The 19,572-nt window shown below is 44.9% G+C and overlaps 1 protein-coding gene across 1 annotated transcript; it reads left to right on the forward strand.

The window, feature by feature from the left end:
• The first annotated feature begins 1,885 nt into the window (after positions 1–1,885).
• LOC124029413 (thyroglobulin-like) lies at positions 1,886–8,459 on the forward strand. Its single transcript, XM_046341120.1, has 6 exons — positions 1,886–2,262; positions 2,562–2,759; positions 4,821–4,991; positions 7,993–8,079; positions 8,193–8,276; positions 8,365–8,459. Exons 1-6 carry the CDS (start codon positions 2,187–2,189, stop codon positions 8,457–8,459), a joined length of 711 nt encoding a protein of 236 aa, XP_046197076.1. The 5' UTR covers positions 1,886–2,186.
• The last annotated feature ends 11,113 nt before the right edge of the window (positions 8,460–19,572 follow it).

Consider the following 19,572-nt stretch of genomic DNA (forward strand, 5'->3'; position numbering starts at 1 on the left):
CTCACTACAGGCCTATGGACCCTGGTCAAATGGCACCCGATTCCCTGTAGTATGTGTGTGTTACTCACTACAGGCCTATGGACCCTGGTCAAATGGCACCCGATTCCCTGTAGTATGTGTGTGTTACTCACTACAGGCCTATGGACCCTGGTCAAATGGCACCCGATTCCCTGTAGTATGTGTGTGTTACTCACTACAGGCCTATGGACCCTGGTCAAATGGCACCCGATTCCCTGTAGTATGTGTGTGTTACTCACTACAGGCCTATGGACCCTGGTCAAATGGCACCCGATTCCCTGTGGAGTATGTGTGTGTTACTCACTGCAGGCCTATGGACCCTGGTCAAATGGCACCCGATTCCCTGTAGTATGTGTGTGTTACTCACTACAGGCCTATGGACCCTGGTCAAATGGCACCCGATTCCCTGTAGTATGTGTGTGTTACTCACTACAGGCCTATGGACCCTGGTCAAATGGCACCCGATTCCCTGTAGTATGTGTGTGTTACTCACTACAGGCCTATGGACCCTGGTCAAATGGCACCCGATTCCCTGTAGTATGTGTGTGTTACTCACTACAGGCCTATGGACCCTGGTCAAAAGGCATACACTATATAGGGAATAGGGTGCAAGTTCTGACTCACTACAAGTGTTTATATACCAAAACCACGAGTGTAAAACATTGGTTATGTTTGTGTCACTCCCCAGCTTGTGCCCAGGTCCAGACTTGTCTTTACATCGTCCTTTACGCTGAAGAAGGACAGAGTCACTGTGAACTCTACAGCACCGACGCTGCTAACATCCGATGCCAAACCTCTGAGCAAGTATGGGACGTCCACAATCTGTCTTTTCTCCGTGCGCAGTATGGGACGTCCACAATCTGTCTTTTTCTCCGTCCGCAGTGTGGTCCAGACTTGTCTTTTCTACGCTGAAGAAGGACAGAGTATGGGACTCCACATCTTCTTCATCCGTGCCGCAAGTATGGGACGTCCACAATCTGTCTTTTCTCCGTGCGCAGTATGGGACGTCCACAATCTGTCTTTTTCTCCGTCCGCAGTGTGGACCCGTCCCAAATGGGACCCACATTTCTCTGTGGGCTCTGGTCAAAAGCAGTAGTGGAAAAAGTACTCAATACTTGAGTCAAAGTGAATATACCTTTAGAGAAAATAACTCAAGTCAAAGTGAAGATACCTTTATAGAAAATAACTCAAGTCAAAGTGAAAGTCATCCATAATTTAATTTAAGTGCAGATACCCTAAATAAAACTTAAGTAGTACTTTAAAGTGTTTTTAGTGAAGTACTTTACACCACTGGTCTAAAGCAGTGCTCTATAAAGGGTGTAGGGTGCTATTTGGGAATCAACCTATGTCATGTTGGTGTGTTGTACACACAGCTTTCATCTGGACCCCTGATTCACATTACAGGAGATAGAAGAGGGCTCTGGACCCCTGATTCACACTACAGGAGATAGAAGAGGGTTCTGGACCCCTGATTCACACTACAGGAGATAGAAGAGGGCTCTGGACCCCTGATTCACACTACAGGAGATAGAAGAGGGTTCTGGACCCCTGATTCACACTACAGGAGATAGAAGAGGGTTCTGGACCCCTGATTCACACTACAGGAGATAGAAGAGGGCTCTGGACCCCTGATTCACACTACAGGAGATAGAAGAGGGTTCTGGACCCCTGATTCAGACTACAGGAGATAGAAGAGGGTTCTGGACCCCTGATTCACACTACAGGAGATAGAAGAGTGGGCCATTTCTGGACCCCTGATTCACATTACAGGAGATAGAAGAGGGTTCTGGACCCCTGATTCACACTACAGGAGATAGAAGAGGGTTCTGGAACCCTGATTCACACTACAGGAGATAGAAGAGGGTTCTGGACCCCTGATTCACACTACAGGAGATAGAAGAGTGTTACAGGGTCATTAGGGGTCATCTAATCAAACGAGGAACATCACTATAATCTCTCAGAAATGTTACTATCGTATTATATTCAATTATTCATTGCAGAACAAATCAACACACCAAATTGACATAGTAGGTTTGATGCTTTCGAAACGGTTTGGCTGTGACTGCTGTTTCCATTAGATATTGTTGGGTTGTGTGTGAACTCTTTCAAGTGTCCCCTTTGCTTGTGATTCCCAGACCAAAGGGTTCCTGGGAAATGCAGGTGCTGATATGTTCCAGAACCTGAGCTGTTCTCTGAAGGTGAACGGGGCTGACAGACAGAACGTCACGGTCATCAGGAAGAAAGGTTCAGTATGAGCTTGTTTGTCCTCTTACAAAGTGACTCTGCTGAACTCCACAACGTCCATCCTGTTCTTTGTCCTCCTCTCTCAACAACAGTCCTCTCTCTCTCTCTCTCTCTCTCTCTCTCTCTCTCTCTCTCTCTCTCTCTCTCTCTCTCTCTCTCTCTCTCTCTAACTCCTCTCAATAGAATAAGGAATTCACCTACTGCACAATCAGACATGAATCTGGTTCATTTTGTCCTGCTCTAAATCCAGCTGTGTTTCTCTACCAGACCATGAGAATCAGTCTCTCTCTGTATCACAGGTCATGAATTCACCACTAAGGCCCAGAAGACCTTTGAAAGGTTGAGTTTCCGTAAGGCCAGTTCTGGTGTGTACCGTACCGTGGTGTTTGCAGCTGAAGGAACCACTCTGACCGACGTCCATCGTTTCTGTCAGGACGAGTGTACCCAGAACACCTGCTGTGACGGCTTCATCCTCAACCAGAACGTTCTCAGCGGAGGTAAAAGCCTGTAGCCTGAGTGCCAGTCTGTTTGTGCTAACATGCCCAACTCCTTGTCATGCTAAGACATCAATGGAGTGGACAAGAGCACAAACGGACCGAGCTAAAAGGCTGTGTCATATGTGAAGACAGCATCCAGAACCTCATTGTGTGATGCTGTTACTAAGTGGTCGTATGTGAAGGCAGCATCAGAACCACATTGTGTGATGCTGTTACTAAGTGGTCGTATGTGAAGACAGCATCCAGAACCACATTGTGTGATGCTGTTACTAAGTGGTCGTATGTGAAGGCAGCATCCAGAACCACATTGTGTGATGCTGTTACTAAGTGGTCGTATGTGAAGGCAGCATCCAGAACCTCATTGTGTTACTCTGTTACTAAGTGGTCGTATGTGAAGGCAGCATCCAGAACCACATTGTGTGATGCTGTTACTAAGTGGTCGTATGTGAAGGCAGCATCCAGAACCTCATTGTGTGATGCTGTTACTAAGTGGTCGTATGTGAAGGCAGCATCCAGAACCACATTGTGTGATGCTGTTACTAAGTGGTCGTATGTGAAGGCAGCATCCAGAACCTCATTGTGTTACTCTGTTACTAAGTGGTCGTATGTGAAGACAGCATCCAGAACCACATTGTGTGATGCTGTTACTAAGTGGTCGTATGTGAAGGCAGCATCCAGAACCTCATTGTGTGATGCTGTTACTAAGTGGTCGTATGTGAAGGCAGCATCCAGAACCACATTGTGTGATGCTGTTACTAAGTGGTCGTATGTGAAGACAGCATCCAGAACCACATTGTGTGATGCTGTTACTAAGTGGTCGTATGTGAAGACAGCATCCAGAACCACATTGTGTGATGCTGTTACTAAGTGGTCGTATGTGAAGACAGCATCCAGAACCACATTGTGTGATGCTGTTACTAAGTGGTCGTATGTGAAGGCAGCATCCAGAACCTCATTGTGTGATGCTGTTACTAAGTGGTCGTATGTGAAGACAGCATCCAGAACCACATTGTGTGATGCTGTTACTAAGTGGTCGTATGTGAAGACAGCATCCAGAACCACATTGTGTGATGCTGTTACTAAGTGGTCGTATGTGAAGACAGCATCCAGAACCACATTGTGTGATGCTGTTACTAAGTGGTCGTATGTGAAGACAGCATCCAGAACCTCATTGTGTGATGCTGTTACTAAGTGGTCGTATGTGAAGACAGCATCCAGAACCACATTGTGTGATGCTGTTACTAAGTGGTCGTATGTGAAGACAGCATCCAGAACCTCATTGTGTGATGCTGTTACTAAGTGGTCGTATGTGAAGACAGCATCCAGAACCACATTGTGTGATGCTGCTTAGTGAGGAAGCTCATACACTTATTGAATCTTAGCCCATTTCCAATAGGTTGGATATTTCATCAATAAGGCCTGAGGGGGTGTGGTATATGGCCAATATAACATGACTAAGGGCTGTTTTTAATTATTTTATTTAACCTTTATTTAACTAGGCAGGTCAGTTAAGAAGAAATTCTTATTTACAATGACGGCCTTCCCCGGCCAAACCCGAACGATGCTGGGCCAATTGTGCGCCACCCTATGGGACTCCCAATCACGGCCGGATGTGATACAGCCTGGAATTGAACCAGGGACTGTAGTGACGCATCTTGCACTGAGATGCAGTGCCTTAGACCGCAACGTCATTCAGGGGCCCCAAGATACAGCCCTTAGACGTGTTATATTGGCCATATATCACAAACTCCCCAGGTGCCTTATTGCTATTATAAACAGGTTACCTACTTAATTAGAGCAGTGCAAATATATATTTTGTCATACCCATGATATATGGTCTAATATACCACGGCTTACAGCCAATCAGCATTCAGGGCTCGAACCACCCAGTTTATAAAAAACAATGCACATCCTGAACCAATGTAAATCTCAATATATTATATTATCATTGATGAGCAATTAAATTCTTCAAATCTCCCCCCTCTCTCCTTCTCTCTCTCTTTCTCTCTCTTTCTCTCTCTCTCTTTCTCTCTGTCTCTCTGTCTCTCTCTGTCCGTCCAGGTACCATTATGTGTGGTCTGCTGAGCTACCCAGACATGTTGCTATGCAGTGAGGCAGACTGGGATGTGTCTGGCCTGGCCAAGGCGAACAGGATCTGTGGGGCTGGAGTCACCTACAATAAACTGCAGAAACAGTTCATCTTTAACTTTGGAGGACAAGACTTCAACATCAGTAAGGATATCTACCTAGACTATTACCGTAACATTTAAGGACCGTTTCCCAGACACAGATTAAACCTATTCCTGGACTTAAAAGCTCAATTAAGGATCTCCATTGGAAATATTTGGGGGTAAAAGAAGTGTTACTTTACTCTGTAACTAAGTGGTTATGAAGTGTTACTCTGTAACTAAGTGGTTATGAAGTGTTACTCTGTAACTAAGTGGTTATGAAGTGTTACTCTGTAACTAAGTGGTTATGAAGTGTTACTCTGTAACTAAGTGGTTATGAAGTGTTACTCTGTAACTAAGTGGTTATGAAGTGTTACTCTGTAACTAAGTGGTTATGAAGTGTTACTCTGTAACTAAGTGGTTATGAAGTGTTACTCTGTAACTGAGTGGTTATGAAGTGTTACTCTGTAACTGAGTGGTTATGAAGTGTTACTCTGTAACTGAGTGGTTAGGAAGTGTTACTCTGTTACTGAGTGGTTATGAAGTGTTACTCTGTAACTAAGTGGTTATGAAGTGTTACTATGTTACTAAGTGGTTATGAAGTGTTACTCCGTAACTAAGTGGTTATGAAGTGTTACTCTACTCTGTAACTAAGTGGTTATGAAGTGTTACTCTGTTACTAAGTGGTTATGAAGTGTTACTAAGTGGTTATGAAGTGTTACTCTGTTACTAAGTGGTTATGAAGTGTTACTCTGTATCTAAGTGGTTATGAAGTGTTACTAAGTGGTTATGAAGTGTTACTCTGTTACTAAGTGGTTATGAAGTGTTACTCTGTAACTAAGTGGTTATGAAGTGTTACTCTGTTACTAAGTGGTTATGAAGTGTTACTAAGTGGTTATGAAGTGTTACTCTGTAACTAAGTGGTTATGAAGTGTTACTCTGTAACTAAGTGGTTATGAAGTGTTACTAAGTGGTTATGAAGTGTTACTCTGTAACTAAGTGGTTATGAAGTGTTACTCTGTAACCAAGTGGTTATGAAGTGTTACTCTGTAACCAAGTGGTTATGAAGTGTTACTCTGTAACCAAGTGGTTATGAAGTGTTACTCTGTAACTAAGTGGTTATGAAGTGTTACTCCGTAACTAAGTGGTTATGAAGTGTTACTCTACTCTGTAACTAAGTGGTTATGAAGTGTTACTCTGTTACTAAGTGGTTATGAAGTGTTACTAAGTGGTTATGAAGTGTTACTCTGTTACTAAGTGGTTATGAAGTGTTACTCTGTAACTAAGTGGTTATGAAGTGTTACTCTGTTACTAAGTGGTTATGAAGTGTTACTAAGTGGTTATGAAGTGTTACTCTGTAACTAAGTGGTTATGAAGTGTTACTCTGTAACTAAGTGGTTATGAAGTGTTACTAAGTGGTTATGAAGTGTTACTCTGTAACTAAGTGGTTATGAAGTGTTACTCTGTAACCAAGTGGTTATGAAGTGTTACTCTGTAACTAAGTGGTTATGAAGTGTTACTCTGTAACTAAGTGGTTATGAAGTGTTACTCTGTTACTAAGTGGTTATGAAGTGTTACTAAGTGGTTATGAAGTGTTACTATGTAACTAAGTGGTTATGAAGTGTTACTCTGTAACTAAGTGGTTATGAAGTGTTACTAAGTGGTTATGAAGTGTTACTCTGTAACTAAGTGGTTATGAAGTGTTACTCTGTAACTAAGTGGTTATGAAGTGTTACTCTGTTACTAAGTGGTTATGAAGTTTTACTCTGTTACTAAGTGGTTATGAAGTGTTACTCTGTAACTAAGTGGTTATGAAGTGTTACTCTGTATCTAAGTGGTTATGAAGTGTTACTCTGTTACTAAGTGGTTATGAAGTGTCACTCTGTATCTAAGTGGTTATGAAGTGTTACTCTGTTACTAAGTGGTTATGAAGTGTTACTCTGTTACTAAGTGGTTATGAAGTGTTACTCTGTTACTAAGTGGTTATGAAGTGTTACTCTGTAACTAAGTGGTTATGAAGTGTTACTCTGTAACTAAGTGGTTATGAAGTGTTACTCTGTAACTAAGTGGTTATGAAGTGTTACTCTGTAACTAAGTGGTTATGAAGTGTTACTCTGTAACTAAGTGGTTATGAAGTGTTACTCTGTAACTAAGTGGTTATGAAGTGTTACTCTGTAACTAAGTGGTTATGAAGTGTTACTCTGTAACTAAGTGGTTATGAAGTGTTACTCTGTAACTGAGTGGTTAGGAAGTGTTACTCTGTAACTAAGTGGTTATGAAGTGTTACTCTGTAACCAAGTGGTTATGAAGTGTTACTCTGTAACTAAGTGGTTATGAAGTGTTACTCTGTAACCAAGTGGTTATGAAGTGTTACTCTGTAACTAAGTGGTTATGAAGTGTTACTCTGTAACTAAATGGTTATGAAGTGTTACTCTGTAACTAAGTGGTTATGAAGTGTTACTCTGTTACTAAGTGGTTATGAAGTGTTACTCTGTAGCTAAGTGGTTATAAAGTGTTACTCTGTTACTAAGTGGTTATGAAGTGTTACTCTGTAGCTAAGTGGTTATGAAGTGTTACTCTGTAACTAAGTGGTTATGAAGTGTTACTCTGTAACTAAGTGGTTATGAAGTGTTACTCTGTAACTAAGTGGTTATGAAGTGTTACTCTGTAACTAAGTGGTTATGAAGTGTTACTTGTTACTAAGTGGTTATGAAGTGTTACTCTGTAGCTAAGTGGTTATAAAGTGTTACTCTGTTACTAAGTGGTTATGAAGTGTTACTCTGTATCTAAGTGGTTATGAAGTGTTACTCTGTTACTAAGTGGTTATGAAGTGTTACTCTGTTACTAAGTGGTTATGAAGTGTTACTCTGTAACTAAGTGGTTATGAAGTGTTACTCTGTAACTAAGTGGTTATGAAGTGTTACTCTGTTACTAAGTGGTTATGAAGTGTTACTCTGTAACTAAGTGGTTATGAAGTGTTACTCTGTTACTAAGTGGTTATGAAGTGTTACTCTGTAACTAAGTGTTTATGAAGTGATGTAATGGTCAGTATGTTTCTCTCACAGCTGATACAGCTCTGCCAACATCAAGCAAGAACAAAACTGACTACCAGGCCACCATTATTGGGTTCCAAGGCATTTACCTCTGGAAAGGTATTGAACATTTAATTCCTTATGCAGATTTATAAAACAATGTACTTCTGAATAAACATTACTGGGTTGTCTTGACTTCTCTTTCTCACATGCTAAAATGATCCATGTTTCAGAGTCTGACATGACCACTCGTCCCAAGACCTCCCCAGCCTGTAGCAGTGTCCTCCCACAACAAGCCCCCAGAGTTGTTCTGTCGGGTTAGTTCAGCCTTCTTAATTCTCCTATTACTAGGAGCCAAACCCTAAAGCAACTGTTTGTTACGCTGTACCTCATCCCGTCCCGTAGATGCAGTGAAGGAGACGTTTGTGACCCTGGACAGCAGTGCTGTTGTTGTGGACTCTGAACAGGGACATCCCCAGCCTGCACTACTGGATCTTTAAACATCAGTTCTCTGCACAGGAGGCTCAGCTGTGGTGTCTGAAACGTAGGATATATCAGCTTCATGGCTTGCCTTTTGCAAAAGCAATTCACCTTGAATCTCATACACTGAATATTTTTGTTGTTTCTCACTACTATCACATGGCCTTCATCTTTAGCACTGTGTTTCAGGTGTCCTCGTATAATGTGTGTTACAGGTGTCCTCTGTGTGTTACAGGTGTCCTCTGTGTGTTTCAGGTGTTCTCTGTGTGTTTCAGGTGTCCTCTGTGTGTTTTAGGTGTTCTCTGTGTGTTTTAGGTGTCCTCTGTGTGTTTCAGGTGTCCTCTGTGTGTTTCAGGTGTCCTCTGTGTGTTTCAGGTGTCCTCTGTGTGTTTCAGGTGTCCTCTGTGTGTTTCAGGTGTTTTAGGTGTGTTTCAGGTGTTCTCTGTGTGTTTCAGGCTGTGAGGAGGAGGAGCTGTGCCACTTGGCTGATGTGAGAGATGAGAGCTCAGTGTACTTTACCTGCGCCCTGTACCCAGACACCCAGGTGTGTGGGGCCTACGACAAACCCCTGAGACAGGCCTGCAGCCCTGTGCTCCCCCAGCAACCCCACACCGCTCACACCAAGAAGGGTGAGTTTTTAACTCCAGCAACCCCACACCTCACACACAAGAAGGGTGAGTTTTTAACTCCAGCAACCCCACACCTCACACACCAAGAAGGGTGAGTTTTTAACTCCAGCAACCCCACACCTCACACACCAAGAAGGGTGAGTTTTTAACTCCAGCAACCCCACACCTCACACACCAAGAAGGGTGAGTTTTTAACTCCAGCAACCCCACACCTCACACACCAAGAAGGGTGAGTTTTTATCTCCAGCAACCCCACACCTCACACACCAAGAAGGGTGAGTTTTTAACTCCAGCAACCCCACACCTCACACACCAAGAAGGGTGAGTTTTTAACTCCAGCAACCCCACACCTCACACACCAAGAAGGGTGAGTTTTTAACTCCAGCAACCCCACACCTCACACACCAAGAAGGGTGAGTTTTTAACTCCAGAAACCCCACACCTCACACACCAAGAAGGGTGAGTTTTTAACTCCAGCAACCCCACACCTCACACACCAAGAAGGGTGACAATCATCTGAACATGAAGCCCAGCCATCACTAGTGTTGTCCCCTTCCTCCTCTACTTCAATGACTGGCCCAGTCATCACTAGTGTTGTCTTAACTCCTTCCTCCCTCTACTTCATAATGACTGGCCCAGCCATCACTAGTGTTGTCTCCTCACTTCATAAGACTGGCCCAGTCATCACTAGTGTTGTCTTCCCTCCTCCCTCTAATAATGACTGGCCCAGCCATCACTAGTGTTGTCTTCCCTTCCTCCTCTACTTCATAATGACTGGCCCAGCCATCACTAGTGTTGTCTTCCTCCTTCCTCCCTCTACTTCATAATGACTGGCCCAGCCATCACTAGTGTTGTCTTCCCTCCTCCCTCTACTTCATAATGACTGGCCCAGTCATCACTAGTGTTGTCTTCCCTTCCTCCCTCTACTTCATAATGACTGGCCCAGTCATCACTAGTGTTGTCTTCCCTTCCTCCTCTACTTCATAATGACTGGCCCAGTCATCACTAGTGTTGTCTTCCCCTCCTCCCTCTACTTCATAATGACTGGCCCAGCCATCACTAGTGTTGTCTTCCCTTCCTCCTCTACTTCATAATGACTGGCCCAGTCATCACTAGTGTTGTCTTCCCTTCCTCCCTCTACTTCATAATGACTGGCCCAGTCATCACTAGTGTTGTCTTCCCTTCCTCCTCTACTTCATAATGACTGGCCCAGTCATCACTAGTGTTGTCTTCCCCTCCTCCCTCTACTTCATAATGACTGGCCCAGCCATCACTTGTGTTGTCTTCCCCTCCTCCCTCTACTTCATAATGACTGGCCCAGTCATCACTAGTGTTGTCTTCCCTTCCTCCCTCTACTTCATAATGACTGGCCCAGCCATCACTAGTGTTCTCTTCCTCCCTCTACTTCATAATGACTGGTGAAGTTGGGAATCCCAGCAGCCTCGCTGTTTGTGATCCTAGGCTTGTTTTGGTCTTGTTCCTAGCAACAGGTCAACAAGGCTGTATATCAGAAGTTAGGACGACTGCCACTGCTTGGCTCTGGCTGACTCCCAAAATGGCACCCTATTCCCTATATAGAGCACTACTTTTGACCAGGGCTCATTTAAAGTACAACATTATGTAGGGTATATGGTGCCATTTGGGACACAGCCGTACACTTGAGCAGCTCTGCGGGTTGAGAAAGGAGACCTGTGAGTAATGTCGGTAGCGTGATCCTGCTCTTGCTCAAATGACAGCAGGCTGCCTTTTCCAAGGTTACACAAACCCAGGCTTTCCATTTTAGTCGCTGTTGAAAACAACCGCTCTTCTCTGTTGTGATACTGTCTCCTGCTTTTATCTCTCAGCTTGTGTGAATTGGCAAGAGGTTTAAAAATAACAAAATACAGTTTTGAAGGTTTCGTGTCTGTGTTTATATGCGTAGTGCATACCACTGACAGAGTACCACTGACAGAGTACCACTGACAGAGTACCACTGACAGAGTACCACTGACAGAGTACCACTGACAGAGTACCACTGACAGAGTACCACTGACAGAGTACCACTGACAGAGCACCACTGACAGAGCACCACTGACAGAGCACCACTGACAGAGCACCACTGACAGAGCACCACTGACAGAGCACCACTGACAGAGCACCACTGACAGAGCACCACTGACAGAGCACCAGAGTACCACTGACTTCAGAATTGTCTGTGTTTTTTAATATGTTGTGCCGTGAGTTAGTCGTCTGTGTCAGATGCTGTGATTCAAATGGAACCCTATTCCCTATATAGTGCACTACTTTTGACCAGAGCCCTACGGGGACCCTATTCCCTATGTAGTGCACTACTGTTGACCAGAGCCCTACGGGGACCCTATTCCCTATGTAGTGCACTACTTTTGACCAGAGCCCTATGACCATTTGTGGACACATCCACTGGTTCTACTGGTGGTCACAGCTAACCTGAGTGTCCTGTTAAATTCAATACAGCTCTCTGAAGAGCATCTGCTTTTTTCTCTCCCTCCCTCCCTCCCTCTCTACCTTTCTCTCCCTCTCTCCCTTTCCCTCCCCCTTCTCCCTCCCCCTCTCTCCCTCTCTACCTTTCCCTCCCCCTTCTCCTTTCCTTCCCCCTTCCCCCCCTCTCTCCCTCCCCCCTCTCTCCCTTTCCCCCCTCTCTCCCTTTCCCCCCTCTCTCCTTTCCCTCCCCTCTCTCCCTCTCTACTGTTCCTCCCTCCCCTCTCTCCCTCTCTACCGTTCCCTCCCCTCTCCCTCCCCCCTCCCTCCCCTCCCCCCCTCCCCCCCCCTCCCCCCCCCCTCTCTCCCTCTCTCTGTTCCCTCCCCCTTCTCCCTTTCCTTCCCCCTTCTCCCCCCCCCCTTTCCCCCCCTCTCCCTCTCTACTGTTCCCTCCCCCTTCTCCCTTTCCTTCCCCCTTCTCCCCCCTCCCTTTCCCCCCTCTCTCCTCTCTACCGTTCCCTCCCTCTCTCCCTCTCTACTGTTCCCCCCCTCTCTCCTCTCTCCCCCCCCCCCCTCTTCCCCCCCTCTCCCCCCTCTTCCCCCCTCTCTCCCTCTCTACTGTTCCCTCCCCTTCTCCCTCTGCTGTCAGACTATTCGTTTGCCTGTAACCCAGAGCTCTTGTTATTATTATCGTGCTCATCACAGCAGCAGTGAAACAGAATGAGCCTTGTTGTAGATTAATTCAAACCGTATGATTTTCAGCTGGGTGTCTTGTCCTTCTGAATGGTGCTCTGTGTGCTTCTGTTGCATTGAAAACAGCTAGCTAGCTCCGTACTACCTTTACCTTTAAAGAACGTGTTTAATATGTTTGCTGAGGTGTACGGCAGGTGGAGGTTCCCTCATTAACATGACTGTGGAACCAGTGACTGTCTGGGACGTCGTTATAAAGAACCCTTTGATATCTGCAGGGGAACATACCCACTGTAACTCAGCACTGGAGGAGGAGCATCATCACACACACACACACACACACACACACACACACACACACACACACACACACACACACACACACACACACACACACACACACACACACACACACACACACACACACACACACACACACACACACACACACACACACACGGCCCAAAACAATTGTTCCCTTGTTAACTCCAGCAGCAGATGTACCACCAGCTGATGGGCTAACAGGCCAATCAAATATCTTTCCAAAGGCTTTCTGGGAACTGAGTGTAGATGAACATGCTTTGTTTGCCATGACTTAGAAAGTTCTTCATCCAATTTATATTATTGGGGATAGACGTTTGCATAAATGTGTCTCGTCTCTCATCTATCAGTACGTTAATATGTACAGACATATTCTGTTATGACAGCTGCATGTCATCTCTACATCTCTACTGCTCTTTAAAGATCTCTGAACACAGACAGTTGTAATTTACACACTGGTTGCTGAGAGGACACCAGCTCATAATAATGTCCGAAACGGAGTGAATGGAATGGTGTCAAACACATGGAAACCATGGAAACCATGGAAACCATGGAAACCATGTGTATGATGTAGTTGATACCATTCCACTGATTCCACTCCAGTCATTACCACGAGCCCAGTCCTCCCCAATTAACGTTTCACCAACCTCCTACGATACACGTGTGTGTGTGTGTGTGTGTGTGTGTGTGTGTGTGTGTGTGTGTGTGTGTGTGTGTGTGTGTGTGTGTGTGTGTGTGTGTGTGTGTGTGTGTGTGTGTGTGTGTGTGTGTGTGTGTGTGTCTGTAAGCTTCAACAGGGGCTATCCCATCTCCTCTTTACTACTGACCTCTGTCTGCACATGCTTTATGACTTCTCTACAGGTCTGTCTGCTATAGAGCTTCTCTACAGGTCTGTCTGCTATAGAGCTTCTCTACAGGTCTGTCTGCTATAGAGCTTCTCTACAGGTCTGTCTGCTATAGAGCTTCTCTACAGGTCTGTCTGCTATAGAGCTTCTCTACAGATCTGTCTGTATCATAGAGCTTCTCTACAGGTCTGTCTATCATAGAGCTTCTCCACAGGTCTGTCTGTATCATATAGCTTCTCTACAGGTTTGTCTGCTATAGAGCTTCTCTACAGGTCTGTCTGCTATAGAGCTTCTCTACAAGTCTGTATGTCTGTCATAGAGCTTCTCTACAGGCCTGTCTGTCATAGAGCTTCTCTACAGGTCTGTCTGTATCATAGAGCTTCTCTACAGGTCTGTCTGTCTGTCATAGAGCTTCACCACAGGACGGTCTGTATTATAGAGCTTCTCTACAGGTCTGTCTGTATTATAGAGCTTCTCTACAGGTCTGTCTGTATTATAGAGCTTCTCTACAGGTATGTCTGTCTATCATAGAGCTTCTCTACAGGTCTGTCTGCTATAGAGCTTCTCTACAGGTCTGTCTGTATCATAGAGCTGCTCCACAGGTCTGTCTGTATCATAGAGCTTCTCTACAGGTCTGTCTGCTATAGAGCTTCTCCACAGGTCTGTCTGTATCATAGAGCTTCTCTACAGGTCTGTCTGTCGTGGAGCTTCTCTACAGGTCTGTCTGTATTATACACATCTGTCTGAGCTTCTCTACAGGTCTGTCTGTCATAGAGCTTCTCTACAGGTCTGTCTGTATTATAGAGCTTCTCTACAGGTCTGTCTGCTATAGAGCTTCTCCACAGGTCTGTCTGTATCATAGAGCTTCTCTACAGGGTCTGTCTGTCTGCCATAGAGCTTCTCTACAGATCTGTCTGTCGTCATAGAGCTTCTCTACAGGTCTGTCTGTATCATAGAGCTTCTCTACAGGTCTGTCTGTCTGTCATAGAGAGCACTTCTCTACGAGTCTGTCTACAGGTCTGTCTGTCTGTCATAGAGCTTCTCTACAGTTTGTTTGTCTGTCTGTATCATAGAGCTTCTCTACAGGTCTGTCTGTCAGTAGAGCTTCTCCACAGCCTGTCCGCTTCTCTGTCTTATAGAGCTTCTCTACAGGTCTGTCTGTATCATAGAGATTATATACAGGTCTGTTTGTCTATCATAGAGATTATATACAGGTCTGTTTGTCTATCATTATAGAGCTTCTATACAGGTCTGTCTATCATTATAGAGCTTCTATATAGGTCTGTCTATCATTATAGAGCTTCTATATAGGTCTGTCTATCATTATAGAGTTTATATAGGTCTGTCTATCATTATAGAGCTTCTATACAGGTCTGTCTATCATTATAGAGCTTGGAGGGGGTCTGTCTATCATAGAGCTTCTATACAGGTCTGTCTATCATTATAGAGCTTCTATACAGGTCAGTCTATCATTATAGAGCTTCTAGGGGGTCTGTCTATCATTATAGAGCTTCTATACAGGTCTGTCTATCACAGAGCTTCTATATAGGTCTGTCTATCATTATAGAGCTTATATATAGGTCTGTCTATCATTATAGATGGGAGGCAGCTGTCTATCATTAAGAGTGGGAGGTGGGGCTGTCTATCATTATAGAGTGGGAGGGGGGCTGTCTAATGTCAGATAGAGAGTGGAGGGGGCTGTCTATCATTATATAGAGCGAGTGGTAGCTGTCCATCATTATGAGTGGGAGGGGGTCATTCATCAGGTCTGTCTATCATTATAGAGCTTCTATACAGGTCTGTCTATCATAGAGCTTCTATACAGGTCTGTCTATCATTATAGAGCTTCTATACAGGTCAGTCTATCATAGAGCTTCTATACAGGTCTGTCTATCATTATAGAGTGGGGAGGGGGGGCTGTCTTAATTGACATTCACGTCTTCGGGGAACAGAGGGTTAACTGCCTTGTTCATGGGCAGAACGACGGATTTTTTTACCTTGTCAGCTCAGGGATTTGATCCAGCAACCTTTCGGTTACTGGCCCAACGCTTTAATCACTAGGCTACTAGAGGTGTGTATAATGACACTGTCACTTCTCTCTCACGCTGAGGGGAGTCTGCCATACCAGAGTCATTTATAGATGCAGACCAGATGGAAAATGAAATAAAATGATCCACTTGATTTTGTGGGAAATGATTTGCTACCTGCCACATGTAGTCTCTTATCCACAGTAGTGAAGACTTTATCAAGATCACTTAATATTATCACGAGTACCCCCCAACTCATCCCGTTTAACAGCAACCTGTTGCCTGTTGTCATGAGAGACATGTTGTACGTACAGAAAACGCCCACCAGACCAAAATGCTGGGCTTTATGGTAAATGGGGTCAGTAACATATTGTCCAGAACTGTGCTTCTCTCTGTATGAAACTCATTTCCAAGCAGACAGCTAGTTACGTCTCTCCTCGATTTGCTCATTAAACCCTCATTTCCTCTCATTAAAGGGTTCTGGGCTGTTGACATCTGGGGTGTTCAGACAGGAACATGGCTCTCTCTGGGACATCCTGTACTTCAAGACCACAGCCAGATTCACTCAGACCCAGTAACCCTGGCCAGAGGACTGTACTGTAGCCCAGTCACAATGAATCATACTGGTTAGGTAAACATTGAGCTCAGTTAGACAGAGTCCAGTCAGGCAAAGAGTATGGCATTGTTCTTTCTGTTGGTGGAAAGTGATGTGCTGCAGGATGAGATCCCTGGTAGGTTCATGGTCAGTATGTTGTAGTGATGAGATCCCTGGTAGGTTCATGGTCAGTATGTTGTAGTGATGAGATCCCTGGTAGGTTCATGGTCAGTATGTTGTAGTGATGAGATCCCTGGTAGGTTCATGGTCAGTATGTTGTAGTGATGAGATCCCTGGTAGGTTCATGGTCAGTATGTTGTAGTGATGAGATCCCTGGTAGGTTCATGGTCAGTATGTTGTAGTGATGAGATCCCTGGTAGGTTCATGGTCAGTATGTTGTAGTGATGAGATCCCTGGTAGGTTCATGGTCAGTATGTTGTAGTGATGAGATCCCTGGTAGGTTCATGGTCAGTATGTTGTAGTGATGAGATCCCTGGTAGGTTCATGGTCAGTATGTTGTAGTGATGAGATCCCTGGTAGGTTCATGGTCAGTATGTTGTAGTGATGAGATCCCTGGTAGGTTCATGGTCAGTATGTTGTAGTGATGAGATCCCTGGTAGGTTCATGGTCAGTATGTTGTAGTGAGGTTCTGCAGGATGAGATCCCTGGTAGGTTCATGGTCAGTATGTTGTAGTGAGGTTCTGCAGGATGAGATCACTGGTAGGTTTATGGTCAGTATGTTGTAGTGTTGAGATCCCTGGTAGGTTCATGGTCAGTATGTTGTAGTGATGAGATCACTGGTAGGTTCATGGTCAGTATGTTGTAGTGAGGTGCTGCAGGAAGAGATCCCTGGTAGGTTCATGGTCAGTATGTTGTAGTGATGAGATCCCTGGTAGGTTCATGGTCAGTATGTTGTAGTGAGGTTCTGCAGGATGAGATCACTGGTAGGTTCATGGTCAGTATGTTGTAGTGATGAGATCCCTGGTAGGTTCATGGTCAGTATGTTGTAGTGATGAGATCCCTGGTAGGTTCATGGTCAGTATGTTGTAGTGATGAGATCCCTGGTAGGTTCATGGTCAGTATGTTGTAGTGAGGTGCTGCAGGATGAGATCACTGGTAGGTTCATGGTCAGTATGTTGTAGTGATGAGATCCCTGGTAGGTTCATGGTCAGTATGTTGTAGTGAGGTTCTGCAGGATGAGATCACTGGTAGGTTCATGGTCAGTATGTTGTAGTGAGGTGCTGCAGGATGAGATCACTGGTAGGTTCATGGTCAGTATGTTGTAGTGATGAGATCCCTGGTAGGTTCATGGTCAGTATGTTGTAGTGATGTTCTGCAGGATGAGATCCCTGGTAGGTTCATGGTCAGTATGTTGTAGTGAGGTTCTGCAGGATGAGATCACTGGTAGGTTCATGGTCAGTATGTTGTAGTGATGTGCTGCAGGATGAGATCCCTGGTAGGTTCATGGTCAGTATGCTGTAGTGATGTGCTGCAGGATGAGATCCCTGGTAGGTTCATGGTCAGTATGTTGTAGTGATGAGATCCCTGGTAGGTTCATGGTCAGTATGTTGTAGTGAGGTTCTGCAGGATGAGATCACTGGTAGGTTCATGGTCAGTATGTTGTAGTGAGGTGCTGCAGGATGAGATCCCTGGTAGGTTCATGGTCAGTATGTTGTAGTGATGAGATCCCTGGTAGGTTCATGGTCAGTATGTTGTAGTGATGTTCTGCAGGATGAGATCCCTGGTAGGTTCATGGTCAGTATGTTGTAGTGAGGTGCTGCAGGATGAGATCCCTGGTAGGTTCATGGTCAGTATGTTGTAGTGAAGTCCTGCAGGAAGAGATCCCTGGTAGGTTCATGGTCAGTATGTTGTAGTGATGAGATCCCTGGTAGGTTCATGGTCAGTATGTTGTAGTGATGAGATCCCTGGTAGGTTCATGGTCAGTATGTTGTAGTGAGGTTCTGCAGGAAGAGATCCCTGGTAGGTTCATGGTCAGTATGTTGTAGTGAGGTTCTGCAGGAAGAGATCCCTGGTAGGTTCATGGTCAGTATGTTGTAGTGATGAGATCCCTGGTAGGTTCATGGTCAGTATGTTGTAGTGATGAGATCCCTGGTAGGTTCATGGTCAGTATGTTGTAGTGATGAGATCCCTGGTAGGTTCATGGTCAGTATGTTGTAGTGATAGTGTCCTGGTAGGTTCATGGTCAGTGTTGTAGTGATGAGATCCCTGGCAGGTTCATGGTCAGTATGTTGTAGTGATGTAAGCAGGGGAAGAGATCCCTAGGTTCATGTGGTCAGTGTTGTAGTGATGAGGTCCCTGTAGGTTCAAGTGGTCAGCGGTTGCAGTGATGAGGTCCCTGGTAGGTTCATGGTCAGTATGTTGTAGTGAAGTCCTGCAGGAAGAGATCCCTGGTAGGTTCATGGTCAGTATGTTGTAGTGAAGTCCTGCAGGAAGAGATCCCTGGTAGGTTCATGGTCAGTATGTTGTAGTGATGAGGTCCCTGGTAGGTTCATGGTCAGTATGTTGTAGTGATGAGGTCCCTGGTAGGTTCATGGTCAGTATGTTGTAGTGATGAGATCCCTGGTAGGTTCATGGTCAGTATGTTGTAGTGATGAGATCCCTGGTAGGTTCATGGTCAGTATGTTGTAGTGATGAGATCCCTGGTAGGTTCATGGTCAGTATGTTGTAGTGATGAGATCCCTGGTAGGTTCTGGTCAGGATGAGATCCCTGGTAGGTTCATGGTCAGTATGTTGTAGTGATGAGATCCCTGGTAGGTTCATGGTCAGTATGTTGTAGTGATGAGATCCCTGGTAGGTTCATGGTCAGTATGTTGTAGTGATGAGATCCCTGGTAGGTTCATGGTCAGTATGTTGTAGTGATGAGGTCCCTGGTAGGTTCATGGTCAGTATGTTGTAGTGATGAGATCCCTGGTAGGTTCATGGTCAGTATGTTGTAGTGATGAGATCCCTGGTAGGTTCATGGTCAGTATGTTGTAGTGATGAGATCCCTGGTAGGTTCATGGTCAGTATGTTGTAGTGATGAGATCCCTGGTAGGTTCATGGTCAGTATGTTGTAGTGATGAGGTCCCTGGTAGGTTCATGGTCAGTATGTTGTAGTGATGAGATCCCTGGTAGGTTCATGGTCAGTATGTTGTAGTGATGAGATCCCTGGTAGGTTCATGGTCAGTATGTTGTAGTGATGAGGTCCCTGGTAGGTTCATGGTCAGTATGTTGTAGTGATGAGGTCCCTGGTAGGTTCATGGTCAGTATGTTGTAGTGTGCTGCTGTAGGTCTTCTTCAACTTATCCCACAACCATATTATTTACCAGAATAATACATTAGCCTCTAAAACATCATCAACTTATCTCCATTAAAACAGTGGAAGGAAGCAAACACAGTTTTTCTCCAGAAAATAATAAAATGTTCTGTTATTTCAGGAGCTCATTTGTGTTGTTCTGTCTGTTGTGTTTCAACAGTTGATCTGACTGGAAGTGTGGAGAGTTTTTACAGCCGTGTTCCCTTTAAGAAGATGGTGTCTTATTCCGTCCGTAGCCGCGTCAACCTGAGTGACAAGCCTATCACTGAGGGGT

Source organism: Oncorhynchus gorbuscha, unplaced genomic scaffold, assembly GCF_021184085.1.
Source record: "Oncorhynchus gorbuscha isolate QuinsamMale2020 ecotype Even-year unplaced genomic scaffold, OgorEven_v1.0 Un_scaffold_6240, whole genome shotgun sequence".
Lineage (NCBI taxonomy): Eukaryota > Metazoa > Chordata > Actinopteri > Salmoniformes > Salmonidae > Oncorhynchus > Oncorhynchus gorbuscha.